This window comes from Pongo abelii, chromosome 13 (genome assembly GCF_028885655.2).
Source record: "Pongo abelii isolate AG06213 chromosome 13, NHGRI_mPonAbe1-v2.0_pri, whole genome shotgun sequence".
NCBI lineage: Eukaryota > Metazoa > Chordata > Mammalia > Primates > Hominidae > Pongo > Pongo abelii.
Genome location: NC_071998.2, coordinates 49993957 through 50012970, shown reverse-complemented (window position 1 = coordinate 50012970; position 19014 = coordinate 49993957). Strand labels below are relative to the sequence as shown.

The following is a 19014-nucleotide window of genomic DNA, read 5'->3' as shown; positions in this document are numbered from 1 at the left end:
TCTGTCTACTTAAACATTACTTCTATATTTTTCAATAAATTGTGACTGAAGGCATCAGGGTTTTTCATTTAGCATTCTAAATACAAGGATTCTCACAATTGTCTAAGATTCACATTTTGGTTGGGTTAGGTTTAGGAAAAATTTTGTTTCTTAGATAATCTTCCTGCCATCAGAAAATAAAAATATGAAACACTATAGATTTCTACGTTTAAACTTGTGCTTATAAAACTTAGAGCCAAATTTATTTAAATTTAGTTAAATTTCAGCCAGATTTACTGCTTGAGTGTAATGATCTTTCATAAAAATGCTCTCCCTTCCACTTCTTTTAGATAAACTTAGCTTTGTTTTTTTTTTTTTTTCATTTCTAAATGTTTTCATGTACTTCTGCACTGGAATAATCTAATAGCTACCTCAGTGTTTCAGAAGTAAGTTATGTATAATTCCTAGATAAATATATGATTAAATGAAACAATTGTGTTTTTCTCTCCTGCCTCTTTTCATTATTGAATACCTAGGTCGGCATAAAAACACAAAAACTATCACATTAAGCAAATTATTAATTTAAAAGGTAATAGTAGTTGACAATGATTTGGCTCTGTGTCCCCACCCAAATCTCATCTCAAACTGTAATCCCCATGTGTCAAAGGAGGGACCTGGTGGGAGGTGACTGAACAATGGGGGTGGTTTCTCCTATGCTGTTGTCGTGATAGTCAGTGAGTTCTCACGAGATCTTATGATTTTATAAGGGACTCTTCCCCCTTTGCTCTTCTCTCTCCTGCCACCATGTGAAGAAGGTCCTTGCTTCCCCTTCACCTTCTGCCATGACTCTAAGTTTCTTGAACTCTCCCTAGCCATGTGAAATTGTGAGTCAATTAAACCTCTTTCCTTTGTAAATTACTCAGTCATGGGTATTTCTTTATAGCAGTGTGAAAATGGACTAACACAGTGGTTAAAAGTATCCAGAATCCCTGGATTTAAATTCTACTTTTCCACTTAGTAACCTTACGACCTAAGGCAAGTTTCTGAATCACTTTTTATCCTCTTTGATCTTCAATTTACTCATTGGCAAGTGGGATAATTCCACATCTGCCTAATTGGTTTGTGAGAATAAATACATGCAAAGTTCACAGTATAGTGTCCTCCATATGTTAGCTACTATTATGATGATTACATATTAATAATTTAACGTTTTACGTATTAAGTTACAAAGTGTTTCCCTCCATTATCTAATCTATACCCTGTTATGAATTTTATTGAGTCTATACCCTGTTATGAATTTTATTGCATCCCACAAAAATCCGTATGTTGACATCCTCATCCCCAGTACCTCAGAGCATAACCTTATTTCAGTATAGGATCTTTGCAATGGAATTAGTTAAGATGAGGCCATAAGAGTGACCCCAAGTCCATTATGACTGGTGTACTAGTAAAAAGGGAAATTTGGGCACAGGCATGCTTATGGAAAGAACATAATGTAAAGATGAAGGTAGTGATCAGATGATGCTTCTACATGTCATGGTACAGCAAAGATTGCCAGCAAATCAACCAATAGAAGTTAGGGCAGCAGCATTAAGTATATTTCCCTCACAGCCTTCAAAAGGAACCAATCCTGCCAACACCTTGATCTCAGACTCCTAGGCCCCAGAACTGTGAGACAATAGATTCCCGTTGTTTAAGCCACCTAGTATGTGGTTCTTTTTTACAGGAGCACTAGAAAACAAATAGAACCACTACACTCTATAAGGTGGTTATTATTATAGACTAGAAAACTGAAGTTCAGAGAGAGATGACATAAATCACCTAAGGTGACAGCTAATAAACGAAAGCTTGAGATTCAAACCTTGGTTATGTTACTCCAAGACCAGGGATTGAAAAAATATCACAGCTGAGAAATTTAAAAAGCTCAAAGTGGAATGTAAGTTCCCATATAATTTCTTAGAATTTTTTAATTGTTATGTAGCTGCTAAAAAAGTATAATAAAAAGCAATCTCATAATAGTTAACCACTTTTAGTCAAGAAAAAGCAGAACAAGATTTACAGATGTCTACATTTCCCAATGAGAAGCTTTTTTGGTAAGAACGGCCTACAGTATTTTTTTTCTGCATGTTACTACAGCAAATAAATACAGAAGTACTGCAAATGGCACATAGAGAAGATATATGGATAGTTTTTAATACAACTGTGGTGAGACATATTTTTGTAGCTGGCTTTCATACAATGTCATAGAGAAAAGAGTAAATCCATGAACAAGCCAATAAGAACCAAATAATGGTATGAAAATAAAGCCAGGCAAACTATTAATATAAATGTGCTCTGAGATTCCTAGAAGCAAGGACAAATAGTTAAACATACTTCATATAAAGACCATGACATAAAAACAAGTCAGTGATTCACAGGTATCAGTGAAATAGATGATAGATACATCATCTAGTACTGGCATCTGAGAAAATTTATTAATTCATTGCCAGGATTAGCAATGAGTTATGTCTACAGATTATACTGTCTCCAATAATATGATTATTATGTAGATTTCAAAACAAGCCAACAGCATGCTGCCAAAACATTTGTAGATTAATGCAGGTTTAAAAGATACCAACACAATAAGGAGTCAAAGAAGTAGCTCTCAGATGCTCAAGAATAAACTTTTTTTTTTTTTGAGATGGAGTCTTGCTGTCACCCAGGCTGGAGTGTAGTGGTACAATCTTAGCTCATTGTAAACTTGCAAACTCCACCTCCTGGGTTCAAGTGATTCTCCTGCCTCAGCCTCCTGAGTAGCAGGAATTACAGGTGCCTGCTACCATGCCCAGCTAATTTTTGTATTTTTAATAGAGATGAGGTTTTGCCACATTGGCCAGGCTGGTCTCAAAGTCCCGACCCTCAAGTGATCCACCTACCTCCCAAAAGTGTTGGGATTACAGGCGTGAGCCACTGTGCCTGGCTCAAGAATAAACTTTAGAAGAGGCCTGTTATTTTATATTAGCCCAAAGCCAAACTGATCACCTTGAATCAAAGACCAAAGAGGTTTGATAACCTCTTAGGAAAATAAAACCACTGGGAGGGCCAAGTTTTCCTTCATAAAATAGTCTGATGTCTGCTGTAGCTCTTAGCAAAGTTAATCAATCAGGCCCCAAAGTTCTATCTGAGATCTCGGTAACTGTCTTTCTTTATCCACTGAGGCCACACGGAGAAAAACAGAAATTAAAGCCACTCAGAGAATATTTATTTTTAAGCCAGTAGCTTCTGGCAAATATAAGCCATTTAAATACCCAAGGCCCTGTAACAGTTTTATTTTTTAGCTTTGCTTTGAACCATCCAATCTTACACAAATTAAACACTCTTTTGAGACCACTCAACCATACTAGCTATTACAAAGAAGTGTAGTTTTTCTATTCTCAAAACTGGGCATGGGGGAGACATTTTTCTATCTCATATAGAGAAGTCTTCAAGTCATTCCCATACAAATTAAAAAGAAGAGGTGTTAATGCATTGTTCTGCTCAAAACGATTAGTTTTTCAGATGTCCGTGCTTGTTCCTTTTCAGATATCTATCATCTCTTGCTTTGAAGCCCTAAATCTCAAAAATTAAAATCCATACAATCTTTGTTATTTCTTTGTTTTTGTCCTTCTCACCTCTTTGCACCAGCCCTTCCCTCCTGCCCTACTTCCCATCCTGAACCAAACTTACCTCCTGTCTGAGTGATGACTTGTATGTCACTTGAAAGTGGACCATCTCCAATTGAGGTAAAAGCCAGGACTTTGACAGAATATGTTTTCTGGGGCACTAAGTTGCCAATAGTAGTGATTTGGCTGTCAGCTACATTGTGTTTCATCCAGTTGTTGACATGTTGAGTGGGATCCATTGTATAATAAACTCTATATCCTTGGATCTGTCCATTTGGCTCTTCAGGTTCCTTCCACTGTACCAAAATGGTGGTCGAACTCAACATTCGTGCCTGGACATCCCTTGGGGCACTGGATGGCGCTTGCTCTGAGGTTTGTGTTAGCACAGGTTCGCTGGGAGGCCCCCGCCCAATGTTATTGACAGCAACAACCCTGAATTCATAATCCGAGTAGGGACTTAGTCCAGCGACACTGTAGCGTGTGGTCGCCACCCCATCAATTTCTTTGTAAGGTTCCTCAGAGTTTTTAGGTTTATGCTGAATTATGTAATAAGAAACAGGCTCAGGGTTCCCAGAGTCCCACGTCAGTGTGATGCTTGTAGCTGTGCTCTCGGTCACTACAGGAGTTCCTGGAGGTTTGGGTAAGGCTTGGATGGGGGAAGATAAAAGACAATGACTGCCCATCATCTCTATAATGTTTCAAGAATCTATAAACTCTACTATGAAAATGACAGGATTATGTATCTACTGAAGATTTAATTAAATGAAATTATAGCAAAGAGTAGTTTTCTGAATGGCCAAGAAGTACAGTAAAACATACATAGGTGACACAAATCCTGCTTTCCTAGAAGGGCTTGATAGCATATTTTTAGGCTTGTATCCAAATCCTCTACTTATTAGCTAAGTGATCCTGCATGCATTTCTTAACCTCTCTTTGCTTTAGTTTCCTCATGTGGAAATGGGAAAAATATTATTATTAAAGTTATATTGTACAGCTGTATGTGACTGTATTTCATGGGTTTGCTGTGAAGATTAATGAGCCAATCCACTAAGATTCTTAGAATGTATCTGGAACCCACAAAAAATCTTAGTATTAGCTGCAGTTATTACTATTATTATTCCAAAAGCTTGACCAATTAGCCCCTTGCCCCAATAAATAAATGGTATAACTGAAATACCAATAAACATTGAAAAGAACAAAATGTAGGATACAATGAAATGAAATTAAATTGCTATGAAAGAATAGAATCTATATTCTGGTAAGACATAGTACCATTACTAAAAATTTTCTTATAAATGAAAAACCAAAAATTTTAAGGTACAGAAGAATAGAAATTTCAAATCAACGTTTTATTCTTAATATTTAAAAATTGCTGAAGGAACTAAATTAAGGCACATTCACTAATCACTTTTTAAGGTATTTTATGGTCATATTAATATGCATTCTATATTCCACATCAGAAATATCCGATGTAGCTACATGACAAATATTTGCAATAAAATCCATCTTTTTAGAGGTCTAATTGTTTCTTTTTAGCAGAAGAATACAAATCAAAATACTACTAATTAAAAATATAAACTGTCTGCCTTGCTGACCTCATATTCAAGTGCCTCATTCTAAACAATGATTCTGAAACGCAGTGATATTAGGGCAGGAAGGGGCATTCTAATAGTTGACTCTTTAGAGAAATCTCAAAGGGTGACATCCATATCATCAGCCCATTAGTGTCCCTGTTTCCTTGCCAACATAAAGGCAAGAAGTATAACACCCCCTAGAATGGCAGCTTTTCAAGAGCAGCAAACTTGTACTTCTGACTTACTGTAAAACTGTGAATGCCTAGAATGCTGCCTGGCACTCAGTAAGTTTTTAATGAGAATCGTTAAACAGTTAACTGAATAAATGAGTCAGCACCCATTCTCCTCACTCTCTTCAACCTGTTCTTTTGTTTTGATTTATTTTAATTTGCCATGAAGATTCACGCTTATGTTTTATTTGTTTATTTTTGAGATGGAAAAGACAGGGAAGTGGCAAGAGTCAGGAAAACAAAGATGAGAAGGTGAACAAAATATTAAAGTGGCCCCTGCTTTTGAATTCTTAAAGGTCTTCAGCAAACCTTCAAATATTTAAAGCTGAAATGGTAATTATAAAAAAGGTGATTCAATATTTACACACTACTCAAAGAACTACAGAATGATAATATTTTGCCAAGGGAATTTACTGAAAATAATAATAAAATGAAATTTGTTTAAATATTCTGGCCGGGCATTTTTCAAGGCTGTGTGTGATCCAGATTTCCCCTACATGTCTTTCTGAACTTTCAAAGCAAATACAAATATTGCTAATTAAAGTTGTGCTCACTGATATTTAGCTGACATTATTAGTTTCACTAAGTCACATTTATTGTACAGTACAGGTTTTATGTCTGTAATGTACGGATAAATACATGTGTGCTTATTATATTAAGGTTACACAATATAACATTATTTCACGATTGTAAATGTTGACAATGTGTACCTTTGTTCTCATGTCATTAGTTTTATATAGCATATATTTGATATAATGCTTGGTTAGAGATACGATACCAATTATAACATGTGTATTGCATTTTCTAAGATCACCCCCTAGAATGGCAGCTTTTCAAGAGTAGCAAACTTGTACTTCTTACTTGCTGCTGAATTCCAAATGCCTACAACATTGCCTAGGAAAAGAAGATAATTTGTGTTCATTTTGCAATAGTTCTAGCCATCTGCAGAAAACTTAAGTTGCCCTATGTCTGACTCAATTTGCAAACACTTTCTAGAATTCTATAAACACTGGGGGAAAAAAAACGGTATCCTTACATGCTTGTACTCTTTTTCTTTTTAGTTCAAAAATATTCATGTAATATAGTACTTTGGTTACATTTAGTCTGTTTAACAAAGGAAAGAATATTTCTTGAGCACTCATCTATGCAAGGTGAAAGGTAAAACTAAAACAGAATATACTCCTACTTGCCTTTTGATTTTTTAATAGTAGTGCCCACCAAAAAGTTAAATCATCTATTATTAGACTACGTTGATTTCAACTTTTTTTCTTCTTTTTCCTTTGTATTTAGAAATTTTAAGCATTTATTAATGCTCATATTGACTTTTCTTGGGGTTCTTATCAAGGTTCTGGTCCAGTATGTAGACTGTACACATCAGTCCCACCATAATGGTCGACCATGTCTAAAATTCCTAGTTCTGTCTGGGTAGTGCCTGGGCCTCTACGGACTGTCTTTTAATATTCTGATGATTATCTCTACATAGGCTGCCAGATACTTCGAAGAAAAAAATCTGCCTATCTAGGCTTATGCATGTTATATAATACCATACATATGATTAGGTTATACACACATTTAAAATGCTGAATAATGAATTATTTTAGATTTTCAAGGATGGGCTTTCTAGAGGCATTAGTCACTTGGCTTGAGTGTACCCAGATCCTCAAAGCATAATCCATTGAGCATACCTTTGACAGTGATCTGTGCTATTGCTTCAATGACACCCAGTGTTGACATAGCAACACAGGTGTAATTTGCTGACTGTCTTACATCATTCAGTTCTAGCACATTTCTTCCTATTGGCATATCATCTTCAGGTGTCAGATCTTCTGCCCCCAACATCCACTTTACATAAGGCATTGGTGACCCCACGGCCACACAGGTGATATTAACGCTTCCGCCTGGCATGATTTCATGATTAGTGGGTGGGATAGAGAATCTTGGTGGGACACGGCGAACTGGAACAAAACACAAGGGAAATGATAACATATACAAGGCAAGAAAAAGTGGATTATTAGACACATGACATGCACCGTACAGACACGATTCAACAATTGAAACATTGTGGATTGTCCAAAAACAAAACATAAAGAAAAACTGTGGATAATACAGACCATACAAGTATGGTGTGTGTATACACAGAATTATTTATTTAGTTTAGTCATTGATATCTTAGACACACTCATACAAAAGTTGATTCAGACCTACAAGGGCCCCACAAAAAACTATCTACAAACTAACAATACACAAACATCATGCATAAGATAAACACAAAAACATATACATGCAGGCATATAACAATGATTCTATGCAGGCATGTATATGCAGAAAAGGGGGCTGGAAGGTCACCGGCATGTTTAAGTTGAGTATCAAAACCAACTTCAGTGCTGTGCACTTCCAGCTGATGTGAATGTAGGTGTGGGACCACACTGTCACATCCCAGCCCTGGAAAACATCGCCTAGAGTACACTGAAAGTGCACTTTATGTTTTCAGATTCATAGTGGATGCAGCCTCAAGACCTCACACTAACACTGGAACAAACACAGAAATGTATATACATATTGATTTACAGTCACAGAAGAAGAAACAGGCTAACACCAGTAGAGATACTGGATTGGGTCATGCAAGGCATGCACAAGATGGAATCTCAAGGCCCGTGCTAAGTATATTGAAAGATGGCTGGAATCCAAGACAGCAATGACCGCAGAAGAAATAATGGGGCAACAGAAATAAACACGAAAGGGGGAGGTAAAGTATAATGATTGAAACACACGGACTTAGGGGATGACAGGGTTGAAAGATAGTAGTAGATTAAGCTCAAGTTGTTAAAGGTAAGGATTGCAAATTCAGAAAGGGAGCTGGGTGTTTCACATACAGGATTCCATTCAATTCATATCTAAGGTAAAACAACATAAATGACAACAAAATCTTTTAAAAGGCTTTTTATGCCCACATTCAAATTGAGGGACACTGGATCTAAAACATACAGCGGGACACGACATTAAGAGAAGAGATCATATTAAAGCAACATAACACAGAAAAATTACCAAGCAATTACAGTTCAGTGTTCCTGCTTCAGATAATCTGCAGGTTTATGTGTGTTTAAGTAAACGTGTTTTGGATGTGATACAAGGAGAAGGTGAGAGATAAATTGGTTTCATCTGGGGCTTTTACTGGCAAAACGTCATACCATAAGAATTTGAGATCTAGAGGGTAATCTTTAGGGAGCACACCTTAAATACATTTAATAAAGATTTTTTTAAAAATTATAAATAAACTGATAAGTAACCTCATAACCCCAAGAAGAAGATAAGTAATTCTGTCTGAAAACTTTTTGGCTGCTCTTAAGGTCGAGATAAACCTCTGCTGATTTGAGATGGCTCACTGCAATGGCCTCATGGGTGAATGACAGTCATAGGAGAAGAAGAGAAAGCTAAGCATGCCTCCTGCAGCCAATTCACAGAGGTTACACAAAGCAAGCAGGAGCCAGTGTAGACTCTGAGGTATCAAAGAACATATCAAGAAAAATGGAGGAGAGTTTAGTCTTCATGCTTGGGATTAGGGGAGAAACTAGAAAAAGTCATTCTATGGGCAGCAGGCATCCTTAAAAGACAGAAATTAAAGGCAGGGTGGGAGATGGGGACAGTGGAGCAGGAAGGAAAGCAGGAACACTGACCAAGTTCACTGGACCTTAGAGAGTTAAGTGTTACCAGTTACCATGCACCCAGGTACATTCTCTCCCATCATGCACCACAGTTAGATACCACCAGCAAGCACCAGAAGCCATGGCCAGGGCATTCTCTGCTAAAACATACCATTAACCAAAAGAAGAACACAATGCAGCTACATTCATTTCATTTGTATTCTTTGTTATTGGTTTAATTAATAGTTTTGTAAGGTGGGTAAAAAGTAAAAAACACACCAACCTTCTCGCAGCTCTGAGGGATGTAGGGGGTTTGATGCAGAACACAATGAAATGAGGAAAGGAGAAAAACAAGGGAAACACAGAGAGAGTAAAAAGGCCATATCAAGGCTTTCAACTGCTACTTGAACATCTTTATTCGCTCTAGTTCATCCTTCCTATCTCAGCTGGAAAAGTTAGCAATATCTCACAGACTAACATGGTATTAGAAACAATAGCTAGCATCATTTTGAAATTTTCCATGGAAGAAGGTACACATGCCTCATGCAGCAAGGGAGGTCACTATTGTGGAAAAAGGATCAAGGGACCTTCAAAGAATTTAGAGAAGAAATGGCTTTCTTCATATTTCCCCACCCCAGGCTCCATAAAAAAGAAAGGAGAGAAAAACATCCCCAGGGAAACAAAATTACCTCTAACAAAAATTTCAAAATCAAGCTAGGTATTTTCTTAAGGGAACCCATCCTATTGTAACTTAAAGCCCTCTCAGTCTTTTCTGTAATCCCACCCCCACCCATGCTTTTGCGGTTATTCACAGATATGTAGACCAGGAATAAGAACACTTCCACTGGATTAAAAAAAACTACAGGAACTGGCTTTCAGAACTCTCGGGAAGAGGAAATACCTCTTTCTAGTTGAATGGAAAGGCATAGCCATTCATGAGCTCACAGTTTAATCATTTCTATTACTTCATGAGAACATATGAATGTATCCTCATAATTCATTCTTGTCTCAAGGACAACTCACATTACTATTTAAAATACACTTTTCCATTGCAATCAAAAAACTAAATGTTTTGGTAAGTCTTAATAATTCAAACAAAAAGGTGCACATATGTGCACATATATGAATATACATGTATATATAATACTATGTGTTTATAATTAAGAAAGTATACAAAGACAGAAATACAACTGTGCTATTTGCAGGTAGCACTTGTTTTAAAGAGTTAGCAGCTTCGTCCTTACAGTTTCAGCAGCCGGGGGTCATGAAGACATAAACACCTTTATGCTTGGAAGTGCACAGAGAACTGATTAGTAGCACACCAAGCAATTATTTCAGGGGTTTAATAAGGAAACAGAAGAGAAACAACAGAAAAAAAGAGAAAGAAAAAGAAGAAAACCTCAAACAAATGCAAAGCACAGTTCAATCAATGCAGTAAAAATAGAAACCAAGATGTAAAAATGCAAATATACTTACAAACTCCAAGCCTCAGGATAGATTATACTCAAGAGTTGTCTTTTGTAGTTAAACAACATATTTTAAATTTTTAACTTTTCTATTTACTAACGTGTTTCAGCTACGGTCACTATTACCAAACCAGCTTGTTAACTACTAATATAACAACACGGACCCTGCGGCGTCTCAACTCCCCCTGAGCCTGAATGAAGAAGCGATGCCAGGGTTATGTCATTCCTACCTCTGACATATAAATTGGCAGGAGCGGAATAGCGAGTGCCCGCGCTGTTGGTGGCAACACACTCATATTTTCCTTGGTCAGACTCTTCACTCTGCTCAATCTGAAGGGCTCCTGTATGGATATAAAATATATTGCCAAAGAGATGATCAGAGAAGGCTTTGTCAGTTCAGAAAGCTAAACCTCTTAACAATATGAAAAGCCCTGCAAAGCGAAGGTCCACTCAACGTCGATTCAATCTCTTGCTAAGTTGCACAGACAGAAAATGATGCGATGAGAAAAACATATAGAGATTATTTTTTTACATCATCAATGCTAGCATTAGAAATCAATATTTCTTTTCCCAAGCAAGACTTCTAGTCATAATTAACACTCTTATTTCCTAGACTAATAAAATGAAGATGGGTGAGACTGCTTCAAGGAAGTATGGCTTTTAAATAAAACAAAAGATTAATTTTTTGTTTTGTTTTGTTTCATTTTGGTACCAAAAGTGGCGCAAAAGATAGGTACGCTCAAAAAAAACCAGGCTGGGTTTTCAAGAAAGTCTTCTGCTGAAGAGAGCCAAAAATACGCAGCGAGCACAAAAAGGCTGCACAAAGCAAAAAATTAAAATTAGTCATTATAAATTATCAAAATATCACTTAAAGAAACAAAACTCCCTTAAGACATGCAGATTTTTAAGAAAAGAAAGACAGTTTTCCACAACTTACAATCATTTATTACGTTTGCTGAAAAACAAAGAGCAGTTGAATTAGAAGATTTTTAAAAAGTTAAAAGGCATGGCCTGTGCCACAAGGAAGAGCCAACCAACCACTGCTTGAGGACCCTGAGATGGATCCCCTAAGACACCCATCAAAATCCACCAGTGGGATTAGCAGTGTGGTGTCACAAAACCCCAAGAAAAATACAAAACAAGAATTACAAAAGAAATGCACACTGAGTCAAAGTATGAAAAACCATCAATACCACATACCACCAAGAATACTGAGCACCTTTTGTTTCCATAGCCTGAAGGACAGAAGATCCAAAAATCCGGAGACGAGTAATCCAAGAAAAAAAGAAGTGGGGAAAAAAGCATTGCTGTCAGATTGTAGACGAGTGGGATCAGGTGGAAAGGGGAGTCATTCTTTGACTTTTAAGACATTAAGAGAAAAAAGAATTGAAGAACAAAAGCAAAAACCTTTTGAAAGATAAAGACAAAAAGCAGATGCTCCAGGGTGTCTTCTGCATGTCTGCCACTGTTCTCCAGACCACCTTGGCTTTGGTCCAGAACAAGAACAGCTAAGGAGGAAAAAAAATGATCTTTTTTTTTCTCCGATTGGACAAAAAAAAAGGAAAAAGAAGAAAAAAAAAGAAAAAGGAAAAAGGAAGAAGAAGAAAAGGAAAAAAAAAGAGGGACAGATGGTACGCTGTGACTGGTCTGTGGTCTAAAGACCTGGATATGCTTTCTTTGAAGCATATCACAACTTAAATAATCATTTTCATAAAGAAAGAAATGAACAAAACAAAGAGAGAAAGAAAAAGGAAAGGAAAGTTCACAATATGAGAGTCACTGATCATAACCAAACAGTACAAAGAAAAAAAAAAAGTTGATGGACATTATTGGAATGACGCTGAAAACAGGACAAAGATGAGAGGGATGAAAGGACAGAAAGAATGAGTAAGATCATTCTGTGAACGTTAGTTCAGCACTCTTACCTCTTATTGGTGTACCACCTGGGTGGATAATATGAATGCAAATAAGATTAGAAAGAAGAAGCATTAGTACGAGAAGAAGGAGGCTAGGGCTGGGGAGAAGAATTAAATTAGATTTACAGAATTAAATAAGGTCTTAAAAGAAACTTGAATTACTATATTGGTAAAACAGGAATATATTAGATAGTATTATTAGATCATAAAAAACAAGTTGCATTATACCACAGAGGGTAAAGACCGCAATAGGCAGCATTGCCTTTCTCAGAGAAGCAACTGAGTTCTCAGGTCTGGGGTCATATAGGGTTAGAATTATATCTTATATGCCTCATATCTCTTAAAAAATATTATACAATATTTTTAAAGACATAGTTTAGGAAAACACTGGCTAATCTATTTAAGTATATATATAGATATGCATATATATATATACTGTGACAGGAAACGCTAAAGACTAACTGGAAACAAACACTGTTGATTGGATATCTTATACTATTTGCTATGCTACATTGGTGTGCCATAACTTGTGTACTATTTAATTTTCCTGCACAGTGTTCTTACGATAACAGTTCTGTGGAGGTGTGTGTGGGAGCCACTACAGAGATCTGGTGTCTACACTGACAGTTAGTAAAATGCATGCCATGCATTTTATTAATAATAATAATAATAATAATATTCTGGATATGGAAATTAGTGGGGTTGAAGTGCGCTTCAGAACTAAGCACTTACCAATAGATTCTGGAGATTTAAATACGGAGAGAAGAAAGACAGCATAAAAATATTATTATATTCCTTATAATTTGGTACAAATTTTTCAGAGTTAAAGCTTTATATACTAAATCATCTATGTTACATGTGAATAATTAATTCTTTATTTACAATAACAGAATGCTAATCTACACAATTCTGCTGACAACAAGCAAAAGAGGCAGTTAACAAGACGCTTTAACATCACAGGACAGGTCAAAAGCTGAGAATTCTGGGAAGACAGGCAGTTAAACAACTTAGAATTCTATACCAATATTACTACCAATGTCAAAGTAAACAGCTCATTATTATATGTCCCTGTGAAATTACCTAGGGACAGGCTCTAAAACTTAAGAAATTTAGAATTATCTCTACTTTTAATCTAAGAGAGCAAAGGCATAAACTTGGGATGGGAATGGGAAAAGGAGAACAGGGTAAAGAGAGAGAGAAAACAGCAAAAGCTGGAGTCTACACCAAAAGCAGACTTCTGTAGATCCAGTCACTGGAGGGTTCAAAAACCTTGATGGGCGCACACTACTGTGGCTAACGTGTAGAAAATGTTCACTCACAATGATATCATAGTATTAATAAAAATCCCCTCCTTTTACTGGTATTTTCTAAAGACTTTTAAAAAAATACATCTGGCTACTCACAAGATAATGTTTCTGTGTTTTTGTGTATTAGTGAAAAGAAAGCAGATGTGCCCAGACTTACTAAACTTTGGTACTTTGATGAGTTCAAATGTAGAAAAGATAGCAGAAAACATACTTTAATAAAATTGAATCATTTTAGGGTTTCATATGAACACTTTATTTTTTAATGGATACAACCATTGGAACTCCTTGCAAGTTCTGAATGAAGTCCAATGTTGAAATACATTTGTTTCAAAAGAAAACAGAGAAAGAAGAAAGAAAGAGGAGAAAATGGATCCATCAAATACTGCAAAAAAGCAGTAAATTAAAAAATTACCAAAAATACAGTCACAGCAGTGAGCAATGTGGATTAAACAGAAGCTGCAAAACACACAGAGAAAAGTAGAAAGACAGACTCTGAAACAGGCTATGACATCACAAACATGGACCACCCATTAAGTAACAGAGAAAGAGAAGAGGGAGAAAAATCAGTACCTAGAAATAAAAAATAAATTAAAATTAAAAATAAAGAGAGAGAAAAATTTAAAAAAAAATTCTCTAGGAGTTAGTAGAAATAGTAACAAGACCCTACCTGATCGTAACTGCTTAATACGACCATTGTTGTTGCTTGTGTCCACGGGTAAGAAATCTTTAAACCAAGTGATTTCTGGATCCGGATTACCACTGGCTGCACAAAGCATGGTGGCCGTGCGAGTACGCTCAACCACCTTCAACTGTGGGCCCATGTCAATGGTAGGGAAGCCCCTGGGAATTTGATCTTCTGCAAGACAAAAGGTGATAGAAACATTCAGTTAATAAGTCAGATGCTCCAAATTCAAGAGATTCCCCAGAAATCTCTCTTTACCTTATTCAGTGCTTGTGGAGAACCTAACACAAACCAGGCACTAATAAATTAGAACACAGTCACAATGCTGTTACTGATCAGAAGAGTAAACAGTCTATGTAAGAGGCCAACAGACTAACACAGAACTCAGACGGGGCCGACTATGATGAGGGGATGCAGTGAGTTTTCCAAGAGCAAAGAGGGAGAAATAATTATAGGGTTTGTGCTTGAGATCAGTGAGTACTCAGAGGAAGCTTTGATTTAAAGTTGGCATTTAGGAAAGAACACAATCGGCCAAGTCTCAAAAAGGGGAGAAGGAGATTTTAGAAAGATTCGGGAATGTCACAAGTGTAGGCATTGAGGTAGGAAAGGTTTTGCCGAGAGAGAAGCATGGAAGCCAGCAGTGTCAGCTTGGAGAGTACTTGAGGAACAAGCAGAAGCTAGGTCACGTTATCTGCTTCAAAGCTGGTATGTTTTTCTTATAACTCTATGTTTTCCCACACAAGCATAAGGTTCAACCCAAATTGATTACTTTGTAAGAGTTTCAATTAACCAGGAAATCGTCTGAGGATGCTTTGCAAAAGAAGAGCAAAAGTAACTCCTTATTAATGGCACAAAAGCACATGTTCCTTACAGGGATAAGAGAATGCTTTTCTCCATCCCAAAGATCTGCACCATTTTCAGTAATTAAAAAGTTGAAATTCCTAAATGTTGAATCTCCAACTCATGCAAAATTCACTTCTTGCTACCCACATCGAAACTGTTCCAGATCCCAGCTCTTGAGAAATTAAAATCACTTAAATCCCACAATCATGCTCCACACTGATAACTGACATTGCCAGCTCTTCTAGCCAGGATTAGAAAGGTGTGTTCTATCTAAGCATTGAAAGAATTTTAGTTAGATGGGTGGCAATTACCCAAATTAGAACATGGCCATTTGTTTGAAGATCATGAATTTTTTTTATTATACTTTAAGTTCTAGGGTACATATGCACAACGTGCAGGTTTGTTACATATGTATACTTGTGCCATGTTGGTTTGCTGTACCCATTAACTCGTGATCATGAAATATTTTTACTTCCAATTGAGTCTGGCATTGATTTAATCAATACCCCCTCACGCCACTGATAAATTTTCATAAGCCACCAATTCTAAAATTACTCGAAAGCATAAACAGCAGTGAGCAGAACATTAGATATCATCAGATCTGGCATATCGCTTCTCCTTGGGTGCCTCCTACAAGCTCCAGTATAATCCATGAATCCACAGTTGATGGTGAATCATACTGAAGTTATGTTACAATTTCTAATAAAGAAGCTCCATTTTGATGCCTCCACCGTGTTGTCAGTCAACAGCATGTGTTCTCCAACTCTCTCCCTCTAGAGCCGAGGGGTAAACTCAGTCTCCTAAACCTCACTAGCAAAGTCTTTCTCAATCAGGTCTCATTTTTCTCAGCCTCTTAGGGATCAATTCTCTCATAGGAAATTTTTCTTCTGCCCACATTGAAATTCTCACCACTTCCCAGACAAATCATGTCTGCTGGGTATTCCGTGCTTCTAGGAAGCCATGCAGCCAAAGTCACCTTCTTTGTAAATCTTTTCCAAATTCTCTCAAACATATTTCATTCTTTCCTCCTCAGAGCTACCATAGCAGCGGCTACTCAAATCCACTGTCTTGTACTTATTAACTCACGAGTTTATCCCTCCACACCAGGAGTTCCTCCATGTTTCATCTGTATTCTGCTCCCTTGCCATCACGCTAGCCTGGGTTTCCAGATTTTAAGAGAAACTCCAGTGATTCCTAAGCCTAAGTATGAATATATATCAGTGACTGTTTAAAAAAATATATATCCTACTATGCAGAACTTCTGGTAGAGAGGCAACCAGTTAAATAGTTAGGAACCAGAGAGATTCTGGATGTGAATGGTGAAAGAATGTAAGATGCTACCAAAGATTAAAACTCCCAGGAAAGAGAAATTTCAGTGAACAAATGATGCAGTTATTGTAAGATAAAATTGATGGACTATTAAGGAAAAGCGTAGACTCTGGCTCTCCCGCTGGGCAGGATAGAAAGTTTCTATCTTTTACTAACACAGTCTGTGAAAGACCAAAAGAAGCTGAGGCAAGCTTGATTTGACACTTGATTCATGACATAATACCTTCCTATCAGACCAGGTAGTTAGGGCCAGGTACTAAAGACACTTATAAAAATAATTAACTGCAATGAGCTAAACTTCACTTAAGTTGAAAGATGTGGCTCATTTGTGGAAGCAGTAATACATTGTTTTTGTGAATGTTTACACATCATCAGCCAAGCAGAGGTCTACAGTAGACAAGTGTCAGAAACAGTAGTTAAAAATTGAATTTCAAGATGATTTTTCAAGGCTCCAAGAGAAAGTTAAAAATTAAAAGTGGGATGCAAATTAGGCTATGTTGGTTTTAATAATCTATTCCACATGAATTTCATCAGGCTGTTCTTTATGTCTTTAAAGGTTTTGCCAATATATTTACATCTACAACATAGTTCTGATGTTGTTGGGGGGAATAAAGAGCAGAAAGATCAATAGCTGCTGTACCACACACATTATATTATTAAATATCTCACTTGGCAGCTATTGACACAAAGTGCTTCAAAGGATAAAAGTAATTTACCTCAAGTGCTCCAACACCAACTATACTGCCTTCATAAAAATGAGTTTCTGAAAAAGCTCTTAGATTTTGTTGTTGTTATGTTCCATTTTTAAAGCAACCAACTTAGGTTAATCAAAAATCACCTTGCGATTCCTGGGTGGTTTCTGTATGTCCTAGGACACTGTATCTCTCCCATGGTGTTTAAGTACTAGTTACATTTGCCTGCATAAATACTGCTCTGCTAGTCATTACTTTTCTTCTACAAGTTCATCTCTCGGAAGAACTGAGCCAATATTCAGTGCTGATCAGTGGCAAGTGCCAAAGGCTTAAGATTGTTGAGCCACTTACTAAAGGCTCTTACCAAAGAAATCTAGATTTAATAACCGTTTATAAGAAATATAGTCCTCACCTTGGGGATAGCCGACAAAATTGACTTGTACCCGCCTGAAAAGCAGTCTAATACATTTTCCGACCTTTCTTTTCCTTCCGGGCTCATAAAGAACACTGCAGAGCCCCCTTTTCATATACACGAGTGCACAACAAAGATAATCTTTCTTGCATACTAATGGGACAGAAAATGTAAAGAGCGTTCCTTTCTTATTTTTAATAAGGGTAATTAAATTCTATCCATCCCCCTTTGCACAGAATCTCTTTGAATGCACTTTCTTCATTAAATTTTCATGAGAAACATCACAATGTAACAGATTCAAATAGCCAGAGCCGTTACACGTTGACAGTTGTGGCTTGTTTCCAATTTGACTGTCAGGTATTTGGCAATAAAACTCAGTATTCAACATAAAACAAACTGTAGAAATAATGAAATTTCTAATTGGAATGCTTATCTCCATGGGTGTAGTTTAGAAGATGTTAATTGCTTTTTTCTTCACCCTCTACATTTATTAGTGATTTATATAAAACTGCCTTGGCCATTTGATAACATCAATTTTGACAGCTCCTCAAATGTGTGGTACCAGGAACTTGGGAATCAAATCAATATCCTTAATACCCTAACCACACAAACTTTCACAGGAAAAAGCAGCTAGCAAAAATTAACAAATTGTCAATATGCTAGTAGCTTTAAACTTTTACATGAGGTGAAAAGAAAAACATTTTGTCCTATTCATTAATGTGCTCATTAAGCTTTAAAGTGCCTTACTTATCACTGTTCCATATTAATATTCAATCATGCAGAATTAGCTACTAATTCATCAACAATTTAAATCAGACTTGACCTTCAAAAAGCCATTTGGTCTGTCATTTTGAGAGGCCATTAAAGGGCAGATTACTACATACTTGTGCTTAGTGAATCATAGAGTCATATATATTTTGTTTGGAATGGCAGCTATAATAGACCTGGAAATATAGCACACTCTTTGAATCTGTTGGTATCTTAATGAAATATGCTGATACAAAACTTTCAGTTCCATTAAGGAAAGAGAAAAATGAATGTGAGCATTTTCCAGAGTTAACTTCCCATTGTGGTAGAATTTATTAACAACCCTGACCTACCCAGGACTTGAAGGGAATGATTCCATGAGGAAAATAGTCTGACACTGTTTTGTAGGTAGTCATGCCTTACATATCTGTGAATGATCAAGTAACAGGTTCATGCATAAACAATATTAATGATGCTCTTACTTTCACTCCACTTTCACAAACACTGAATCTCTTCTTTGAAAGGAAGCCAGGAAAATCTAAATTGCCTGCTAAG

The 19014-nt window shown here is 36.6% G+C and overlaps 1 protein-coding gene across 32 annotated transcripts in view; it reads right to left on the bottom strand.

Moving 5' to 3' along the window:
* PTPRD (protein tyrosine phosphatase receptor type D) overlaps positions 1-19014 on the bottom strand; it is a 2309169-nt gene that overhangs the window by 199357 nt on the left and 2090798 nt on the right. For 22 of the 32 annotated variants that reach the window (XM_054519906.2, XM_054519907.2, XM_054519902.2 and 19 more), the window contains 5 exons: positions 14422-14610; positions 12457-12474; positions 10762-10872; positions 7110-7379; positions 3685-4266 (listed from right to left, as the gene is read on the bottom strand). In XM_054519906.2, the coding sequence (XP_054375881.1) occupies positions 3685-4266; positions 7110-7379; positions 10762-10872; positions 12457-12474; positions 14422-14610 (1170 nt within the window). Of the gene's footprint in view, positions 1-3684; positions 4267-7109; positions 7380-9348; positions 10102-10761; positions 10873-12456; positions 12475-14421; positions 14611-19014 lie in introns of those variants that run through there. The other 10 variants (XM_054519909.2, XM_054519910.2, XM_054519931.2 and 7 more) reach the window with 2 other exon arrangements.